Raw genomic sequence first — 10,646 nt, 5'->3', positions numbered from 1 at the left:
TGGATGTGTGATGTGTGTTTAGATAGTTTGGAACTTATGATAGCCTATTGTGCAAACTGATTGATAATACTACATTGTATGGATCACATGGTTTGTATTAATAAAATGAATGTTTATCTTAGCTTCCGCATTGCTTATATATTGTATATGAACCTCAGATCACTTGAAAAATAACTTAGAAATATTTGGACATAAACCGGCCAATTGCACTTAGATGATTAGGTTAAGGCCGCGGATCAGTTGGGTCTTGGGATCCAGGTTCGGGTCTTACAAGTTGGTATCAGAGCCAGGTTGATTCTAGGACTTGGGGGTTATGGTTTGATCATCACACATCCGGCTGGGGTCTCACAGTATAGGGCTTGATTTATTTTTGTCTTAGGAACTGGTTTGATAGATCATTGGTTAAGAGTTACTAACATTGATCTTGTGTGTTGTTTTGATGTTCCTAAGGGTGGTAAGAGTCGGAGCAAGTCCAAGAGGGCTAAGGATGGAGCTGGAGCATCTGGCCAAGGTGGCGAGGATGGATCCAATCCAAGTGTGGTGCTGCCTAACCCAAGCATTGGCGTGGACAGTGCAACTGGATTGCCTCTGGCTCGGATCATTCCGACTGAAGTTCAAGGAAGTCTAGCTGAACGGCAGCAAAAGGCAGCTTAGGAGACTAGGCAGCAGCTGGAACAAGCTGAGCTAGCTAGGCAGCTGCAAGAACAAGCTGAGGAAGCTGCAAGGCAGCTGCAAGGCAGCTGCAAGATGACATGGAGGTTGAGGGAGAGTCCTCACATGCTGGTGATCAGGGCGGCCGTGGCATTGGTGCAGCCAATGGTGGAGCCAACCAAGGAAACCAGCTGGTGGAACCTCCCATGAAGGAGGTGCTTGATGCAATCAGGCTTATGGGTAGCCAGATGCTGGCTATGACCCAAGTGATCACTCCATTGGTGAATTCATCAGTGGGACAAGCTCCACAAGTTCAGGTGGTAGAACCAGGAGCTGCTGGACGAGTTGCACCAGTTGATGAGGTGATCGAACTCGATCCGCCAGCTAGAAGATCTGGTAAGGTGGACTACTTGAAGGTGCTGGAGCACATATCTCGCCTAGGGACTAAACACTTTGCTGGAAGTGCTGATCCTATGGAGGCGGATGAATGGAGGGACAGACCGGCCCGGAACTTCAAGTCTACAAGGTGTCCTGAGGAGTACCAGAGAGACATAGCAGTGCACTTCCTGGAGGGAGATGCACACAACTGGTGGCTGTCTGTGGACAAGCGCACCAATGGTTCTATTGAGAAGTTCTCAGACTTTGAGGTTGAGTTCAACCACAAGTATTTCCCGGCTGAAGCATGGGATCGTTTGGAGGCCAAGTTCTTGGACTTGACTCAAGGGCGCAGGTCAGTCAGGGAGTATGAAGAGGAGTTCAATCGGCTCAGGAAGTATGTAGGTAAGGATTTGGAGGATGAGAAGGTTCAGGTCCGCAGGTTCATAAGAGGCCTTAGGGTCGAACTCCGGACCTACTGCTCAGTCCGTACCTTCCGTACTGTCTCTGAGTTGGTCGAGCGCATGGCAATGCTGGAGACTAACCTTGTTGAAGAGGCCAGACTCAAGACTAGGAGTCAGGCAAGTGGTACTGGTCATGCTGGTGACCGGAAGAGGAAGAGAGACTCAAATGATGAGGGTAAGACCTCAGGTGGAAGGCCGGAGTGCCAAAAGTGTGGAAGGCGCCATGGTGGTGAGTGTTGGAGAGCTATGGGAGCTTGCACTAGGTGTGGCAAGATGGACCACTCCGTTCGGGACTGTCCTGGACCAGATCAGATTCGTGGTCAAGCGGCTGGTGGTGACTCTAGGACTTGTTTCCAGTGTGGGAAGGCCGGACACTTCCGAAAGGACTGTCCTAAGCTTCAGGATGGATCAGGCAGGATGAAGTCTGAGGTTAGCAAGCCGGAACCAAGCCGTGGCCAGACATCTGCACCAAGGGTCTATGAGTTGTCTAAGGACACTGATGAGGCCAAGCCTTTCATGGCGATCACTGGTAATGATCTAATCTTATTCTTTTAAATTTTTAGAAATGCATGGTATGGAACCTAGAATGGATTAGATGCTTATATTGGGTTTCCTGTAGGGACCCTAAGTATTGGTGGTGTGGAAACACATGTACTTTTCGACACTGGAGCTACACATAGTTTTGTGAGTCCATGTTTGGTCGGAAAGGGTTTGTTCCAGATTGGGACAGGAGATGATCATGGCCTAGTGAGTGCGGCTGGAGGCCAATTGATGCCCTCATTAGGACGAGTGAAGGACATCCCAGTGGTGATCCAGGACAGGGTAATGCCTGTGGATCTTGTTGTGGTCCAACTCAAGAATCATGAGGTGATCTTGGGTATGGACTGGCTTGGAAAGAATCGGGCAACCTTAGACTGTCACCGGGGGAGGGTGCTGTTTGAGAGTGGGTGTGGACCCCCGATCAGGTTCCAAGGTATTCGTCCAACCTCTGGATGCTTTGTGGTATCAGCAGTCCAAGCGGAAAGGATGCTTGAGCGGGGTTGTGAGGCTTATATTGCCACAATCACCACTAAGGAGGTTGTTGGGGGTGGTACCCCGGACGGGATTCCGCTGGTCAGTGAGTTCGAGGATGTGTTTAGGTCTCCACAGGGCATTCCCCCTGATAGGTCAGACCCATTCATAATAGAACTGGAACCAGGGACGGCCCCAATGTCAAAAAGTCCCTACCGCATGGCTCCTGCTGAGATGGCCGAGCTAAATAAACAACTAGAGGAGTTGTTGGATAAGGGTTTCATACGCCCTAGTGTGTCGCCTTGGGGAGCACCAGTCCTCTTTGTGAAGAAGAAGGATGGTAGCTTTAGGCTGTGTATTGACTATCGAGGGCTGAATAGGGTTACTATCAAGAATAAGTACCCATTGCCTCGGATAGATGAGCTGTTGGATCAGCTTAAGGGAGCAAGGTGGTTCTCTAAGATTGACTTGGCTTCAGGGTATCATCAGATCCCAATTGAACCAAGTGATATAAAGAAGACTGCATTCAGAACCAGGTACGTCCACTATGAGTTTGTGGTTATGCCATTTGGTCTGACCAATGCACCAGCAGCATTCATGAAGATGATGAATGGTACCTTCCGGGACTTCTTGGATGAATTTGTAATCATCTTTATAGATGACATACTTGTATATTCTAAGAGCAAGGAGGATCATGAAAGGCATCTCCGGGCTGTACTGGAAAGGTTGAGAGAGCAGCAGCTCTTTGCTAAGTTAAGCAAGTGTAGCTTCTGGCAGAAGAGCATTGGCTTCCTTGGACACATTGTGTCAAGTGAAGGTGTGTCTGTTGATCCGGAGAAGGTAGTAGCCATAAGGGCATGGCCTCAGCCTAAGAATGCCACAGAAGTCAGGAGCTTCTTAGGGCTGGCCGGCTACTACAGGAAGTTTGTGAAGGGCTTTGCTAGTTTGGCACAGCCTATGACTCAGTTGACAGGAAAGGATGTTAAGTTTGTGTGGTCAGAGGAGTGTGAGAGAAGTTTCTCTGCGCTTAAAAACATGCTTACTAGTGCACCAGTCCTTGTCCTGCCTGAGGAGGACCAACCATATGTGGTGTACACAGACGCCTCCATTACTGGATTAGGCTGTGTACTGATCCAACATGGGAAGGTCATTGCGTATGCCTCAAGACAATTGAGGAAGCATGAGGGCAATTACCCAACACATGACCTGGAGATGGCAGCAGTGGTGTTTGCCCTGAAGATTTGGAGATCATACCTATATGGTGCCAAGGTTCAGATACTTACAGACCACAAGAGTCTAAAGTATATCTTCACTCAGCCTGAGTTGAACCTAAGGCAAAGAAGGTGGATGGAGTTTGTGGCAGATTACGATCTGGACATAACTTACTATCCAGGAAAGGCCAACTTAGTGGCTGATGCTTTGAGCCGGAGAAGGGCTGAGGTTTCAGCTGAGAAGGAGGCTGATATATTGGAAGGGATGGTCCGGTCACTCAACCTTAACACACTGGCTAGTGCTGATGAGCCATTGGGGTTGGAGGCAGTGGATCAGGCCGATCTCCTTACCAGGATTTGTGCAGCTCAGAAGCTGGATGAGAACCTTCAAAAGGTTGCTCTCAATGACAAGACTGAGTACCAAACCACAAGCAATGGTACCATCTTGGTCAATGGGAGGAAAAGTGTTCCTAACAATAAGGAACTCAAGGAAGAGATTATGAGGCAAGCTCATAGGTCTAAGTTCTCAGTACATCCGGGATTGAACAAGATGTATAGAGACTTGAAGAGATATTACCATTGGGTGCGCATGAAGACTGATGTGGCCGAGTGGGTGGCAAAGTGTCCCATTTGCCAATTGGTCAAGGCGGAACACCAAGTGCCCAGTGGACTACTCCAAAGCTTACCCATTCCAGAATGGAAGTGGGATCACATCACCATGGATTTTGTGACTGGTTTCCCTACGACCAGAAACAAAAAGGATGCTGTTTGGGTGGTGGTCGATAGGCTAACCAAGTCGGCTCACTTCTTGGCAATCAAGAAGGGGGATGGTGTGGATGAGATTGTGCAGATCTACATCAATGAAATAGTGAGGTTTCATGGTGTACCTGCAAGCATTGTGTCGGATAGAGATCCGAGGTTCACATCTTACTTTTGGCAAGCTTTCCAAAAGGCATTGGGCACAAGAGTGCACATGAGTACAGCCTATCATCCTCAGGCTGATGGTCAGTCAGAGAGGACAATCCAAACGTTGGAGGACATGCTAAGGGCCTTTGTTTTGGACTTGGGAGAGACCTGGGAGAAGCACTTGCCTTTGGTGGAGTTTGCTTACAACAATAGCTTCCATACAAGCATTGGTATGTCACCATATGAGGCTTTGTATGGGCGGCCATGCAGGACACCATTATGCTGGACCCAAGTGGAGGAGCGCAGCATGATTGGTCCTGAGATTGTGGAGGAGACCACAGAGAAGATCAAGTTTGTCAAGGAAAAGATGAAGGAGGCTCAAGATAGACAAAAGAGCTATGCGGACAAGAGGAGGAAGCATCTTGAGTTTGAGGTTGGTGACCTAGTGTATCTCCAGGTGATTACCTTCAGAGGCAGGACCACGGTTTCTGGAAGAAGGAAACTGGATCCTAGATACTTGGGTCCATTCAGGATCACGGAGAGAGTGGGCGCAGTGGCATACAAGTTGGATTTGCCATCAGCAATGGATGCATATCACAATGTGTTCCATGTGTCCCAACTAAGGAAGTGCCTATCCGAACAGGATGTGGTGTTGCCTGAGATTCCCAAAGATCTTGGTAAGAACCTAACCTTAGAAACAAGGCCGGTTCGAATCATAGATAGGGCAGAGAAGGCAACAAGGAAGAAGACAGTACCTATGATCAAGGTAGTGTGGGAGAGTAATGGCAAGGACATTATCACTTGGGAAACCGAGGCAAAGATGAAGGCTGAGTATCATGAGTGGTATGATCAGTATGTTAGTGAAGATGCACTTGGTCTGGATTCGAGGACGAATCCCTATCAAGTGGGGGAGACTTGTCATGTCCCTGATCCTAGATAGGATCGGCCGGATGGACCATGGTGCGAGGAGATGCACCAAATCAGGTTTAATGACCTAAGACAAGGCGTATCATAGTCCGTGGAGTGGGTTAAGGGTATCAGGAGGCTGAAACTTAACCAAGGAAAGGAAGGTTCAAGCTTAAGAAAGCTGGACAAGAGTCTAGATAGCTGGCCGGAGTGTGAAACAAGCTCGGGCAGCTAGGATGAAGTGTGTGGGAGCTCACAGTAGCTCACAAGAGTTCTGGTCAGCTCCAGTAGCTTGAGTGTTAGCTCACTCAGCTGGTGACACTAGTGGTCAGCTCATCTCAGCTTGGAGGAGTGTTATGAGTTGAGATGGTGTGACCGGACCATGGGCGGTTATGGTCCGGTGGGATGGTGGTGCGGTCCGGTGAGGCCAAGGGTGCTGGTGGTGCAGCTAGACACTTGGTCAGATGCTAGCTGATGATGATCGATGTGAGGAAGCAGTTGGGATGGCAGTTGAGGGGCGGTTGGACCAAAAGGATGCGTTGGTTCCTTTGGTGGCCATTCGGCCAATCCCTCCCACCCGTTCGCCACGCCTTCCTCTATAAATAGAGGACTTGGGCATCGATATTTGTCATGAGAAAAAGAGGGGAAACTCTGCCAAAATTGCCAGAGAATCCAGAAGAAAAAGAGACCGGCGATTTACTTGTTTGGCCGTGTGAGTGTGGTGGTGATTTGTTCTTGACCGGCGACCAAGGAGGAGTTGTGGGAAGGAACCGTGTGAAGATGGATACAAGAGGAACCGAGAAGGCTAGTGGGAAGGATCAGAACCCATCGTCGGCCACTCCTAAGGTTAGTGATGCTAACCATTTACCATCGCCATGATCCATGGGTCCGGATGGATGGTCCGCATGGACCAAGTGATGTTGGTTGCATCCTTTCTCCTTCCTTTGTCATTCTATCTCTTTTATTATATATTCTGATGTTGTCTGTGAGTTTAGACTCATAGTCAGGCCGCCAAGACATGGACTGGTCAGAGTAATCTCTCCATGGCCTTGTTTGGGCATGTAAGGTTGGATCTCCTACTTCCGGTTGAGGTTTGGGGATTCCGACTTCATATATCTCTTAATTGGGATTTTTCATGAATTATCATGATGAAAGGATAATTTTATATCACTGATTTAGAGGTGGTCAGTTATGGCCGTGGGGGCTGTTCTAGGTTGAGATCGGTATGATCAAGACCTGTTCTGAGAAATCTGACTTGACCATTCTCTTAGTTGTGAATTATCATGATTTATCATGGTTTTTATTTAGTTTTTGGAGACCTATCCGAGTGGGACAAGTTTTGGGATATAAACTAGTTCTAAGGGACTTAACCATGCATTGCTAGACTTGTTGCTAGGATATCGGTTTGATTGTGTATTTGATGGGATTTATATGATTGCAGGATCTGGTCAGGATCGTGGGAAAGCCAAGGAGCTGTGAAGACTCAAGCCAAGGATGGATGTGTGATGTGTGTTTAGATAGTTTGGAACTTATGATAGCCTATTGTGCAAACTGATTGATAATACTACATTGTATAGATCACATGGTTTATATTAATAAAATGAATGTTTATCTTAGCTTCCGCATTGCTTATATATTGTATATGAACCTCAGATCACTTGAAAAATGACTTAGAAATATTTGGACATAAACCGGCCAATTTCACTTAGATGATTAGTTTAAGGCCGCGGATCAGTTGGGTCTTGGGATCCAGGTTCGGGTCTTACAAGGTGGATCTATTCAGACATGATAGTTGTCACAGAAATCATAGATGAATAGATGAAAAGCATAAATAATATAAAACCAAAAGCAAAGGAGTTCCAGGAGGACTCTAAAGGAGTTCTTCTCTTCTCTCCTAGCTAAGAACAACGAATAAAAGAAAGCGTAAAGAAAGTCTAGGCGTCAACAATGGCTTAGAAAACACATAAATAGAGTTTCTAGTCGTCAAGGGTAACTTTGTGGTGACTCCTGGGCTTCAGTCGGTCATGAAATATACTCGGCCCACATTCTGATGTCACTGTCGATCGACATGCAGTGTGCCGCATCGATCGACATACAATCCTCTTCTCGGCAGCCTCTTCTCGCGAGGCAAACTGACCACTCTTCAGTAAAATGGGCATAACTTCTGCTACAGGATGCGGATTGACCTCAGACCGGTGGCATTGGAAATCTAACTCGAATCTCTATGTTGTGTAACATGATGGGCTTAATCAAACGGTGGGAAGGTCTCCATCAGGAGCTAAACATCTGAAACGTCTGTGCAGTTCTGCACTGGCGATAGACTCCAAAAGACACCAAAATCACCTTATATCTCCAAATCGTCCTTGAACCTGTAAATACTCAAAATAGACTCCAATACATAATAAATAGTATATAAAACACTTATATACCATGGGTAAAAATAGGTAAAATCCATAGTATATCACCAAGCGGAGATGACCCCGAGGGAGATCGAGCTCCTCAACCGGCTTGAAATTCTTCAAAGTCAGGTCACCGACCTTCACAAAAATCGGGAGACCACGCCTGGAGGTCATGAACTTCTTCTAGAAGTTCAAACCCAAAAAGATCAACTTGGAGAACACTCCAAGCAGCTACAACAAAGCGCCGGGAAGCTAGACGCTATGGAGGCAGAGAATCTTGTCCTTCGACAAGAGAACCAAACCCTCGGCGAAACCAGCAAAAAGCGAAAGCGGTTCCGAACTAAGGTTCGACCTATGGCTTCGCTCAACACTCCCCGCGATGGTGAAAGAACGTCTCACCGACCCGTCACCACCAACGATGAACCTGAGGGCCGAGAAGCCGCTCACAACGAGACCCGGGTGCAGGTGGATAGCGATTCTGACGCGGAGGACAAAGAGTACTCACCTGATAATCCCATGATATCAGACCTAGCTCTAGCTGCCTATCTAGAAAGGGTGGTTTTCGAGAAGTTCAATACCATTCAATTTATGGTGGAAAGGCTTCCAGGAGTAGCTCCCCCTATCCGGAAGAGCAATCCAGGGTCCTATTCCGATACACCTTTCGTGGAAGACATTGCTTTGGTGGAGATGCCACGCAAGTTCTCCTTCACGAGCATAAAGATGTATGAAGGTACAGGAGATCCCGACAATCACGTCGCTCAGTACAAGCAACGCATGCTAGCCATAGCAATCCTCCGGGATGCACGGGAAGCTACCATGTGCAAGGGATTCAGATCGACCTTGACCGGCCCTGCTCTTCAATGGTACATCAATCTTCCTACCAAGTCCATCAGGTCCTTTGCAGCCCTTAGCGACAAGTTTGTGGAGCAATTCGCTAGTAGCCGCAACCTAGAGAAAAACTCAGACGATCTCTACGAAGTCCTCCAGCATAGGAACGAACCTCTGCGTTCCTACATAGCAGGCTTCAACCAGAAGGTGGTTATCCCCGAGTGCAACGCTGATACGGCTATCTCAGCCTTCAAGCAGGGCCTACTCCCGGAGTGAGATCTCTACAAGGAGCTAACCAAATACAAGTGCAGGACTATGTAAGATGTATTGTCTCATGCTTGGGCTCAAGTAAGATGGGAGGAGGACGTTGTAAGTAGGGCCAAAGCCTATCCGAAGCACGATCAGAAGTCCACCGAAGCCGACTAGGAATGATCGCAATGAGTCCTTTCATCCCAATTCAGCTAAGGAGACTAGTAATCCAGGCAGGGGCAGATATCAAAACCGTCCTTTGCCTAGGTCAGAAGGAATGATTGTATCAACATGGCCCGATATCTCTCATCTTGCAATAACAAAGCCGGAGCTGATCGGTGTCCTATGACAAATGGGTCCTCAAGTCAAGTGGCCTCCTAAGATGAAGGTCTCGGAGGCTAGCCGAGACCCCAAGCGATGGTGTGAGTTCCATAGTAATCATGGTCACACTACAGAGGATTGTATAGCCCTGAAGATAGAAGTCGCCGAGCTCCTCAAGAAAGGCTACCTGAGAGATTTCCTCTCAGATAAGGCCAAGAACCTTCTAAATAAAGAAGATACCGGTCTTCCTACCGAAGCGGCTTCCGCGTTGCCACCACAGCAAGACCGGGTGATCCATGTCATATCAGGCAGATCAGAAGTAAGCGGAATCAGCAGTGCTGCTGCCAAGAGAAGTACTCGCAACGCCAGGAACGGCCAAGAGGCCGAGGGTCCTAAGCGCTTACTCCTAGGAACATATGAGATCAGCTTCACTGCAAGGGAGCAGGAGAGGGTCCTAGCTCCTCACCACGACGCCCTTTTTATTTCACTTACCATAGCTAACTGTTTGGTCAAGCGAATACTGGTAGACAATGGGAGCTCCAGCAACATTATCTTCCACTCAGCCTACGCCGATCTAGGGCTGGAACCTAGGGCCCTAACAAGGAAGGTGACCCCTCTTGTAGGCTTCAGTGGAGAGGTAAAGCAAACCTTAGGGGAGGTCCTTCTCCCAGTATATGCCGAGGGTATAAATCAGGTCACGAAGTTCCTAGTCGTCGACTGTCCTTCATCGTATAACGTGATATTAGGAAGGCCTTGGATCCACGACATGGGAGCCGTACCTTCGACTCTGCATCAACTGGTTAAGTTTCCAACTCCCTGGGGCATTAAGGCAGTCAAGGGAGATCAGGAAAATGCCAGGTCTTGCTACCAGGCTACCCTAAAGGGAAAGATCAAGGTCTTATAGCAATTACAGAAGGAAACCTGGGTCGAAACTTGAAGATAAGCTCCAAGCTCCCAAAAGGGCTAAGAAGGAGATTGATCGACTTCTTGAGATCTAACCCGACTGCTTTGCTTGGTCCCATGAGGACATTCCTGGAATTGATCCCGGCGTCATCATGCATCAACTTCAAGTGGATCCAATGCATCCCCCTGTCAGACAGAAGAGGAGGAAATTACCAACGAAGAGGTCAAGAATCTACTTGATGCCGGATTCCTACGAGAGGTACAATACCCGGAATGGCTAGCTAATGTGGTGGTCGTGAGGAAGAAGAATGGGAAGTGGAGAGTCTGTATCGACTTCACGAACTTAGCAAATTCTGTCCTAAAGACCCTTTCCCATTGCCTCACAAGCTAGTCGATGCAACTGCTGGTCACCAACTGATGAG

The 10,646-nt window shown here is 47.9% G+C and overlaps 1 protein-coding gene across 1 annotated transcript; it reads left to right on the top strand.

Annotated features, from left to right (window-relative positions):
* Positions 1–752: 752 nt before the first annotated feature.
* Positions 753–9,027, top strand: LOC130511209 (uncharacterized). Its single transcript, XM_057008091.1, has 7 exons — positions 753–1,067; positions 1,317–1,460; positions 1,539–2,019; positions 2,221–4,106; positions 4,263–4,601; positions 4,980–5,474; positions 7,969–9,027. The coding sequence occupies exons 1-7, from the start codon at positions 753–755 to the stop codon at positions 9,025–9,027; spliced, it is 4,719 nt and encodes a 1,572-aa protein (XP_056864071.1).
* The last annotated feature ends 1,619 nt before the right edge of the window (positions 9,028–10,646 follow it).

This window comes from Raphanus sativus, chromosome 4 (assembly GCF_000801105.2).
Source record: "Raphanus sativus cultivar WK10039 chromosome 4, ASM80110v3, whole genome shotgun sequence".
Classification (NCBI taxonomy): Eukaryota; Viridiplantae; Streptophyta; class Magnoliopsida; order Brassicales; family Brassicaceae; genus Raphanus; species Raphanus sativus.
This window is presented reverse-complemented; position numbering and strand designations above follow the sequence as displayed.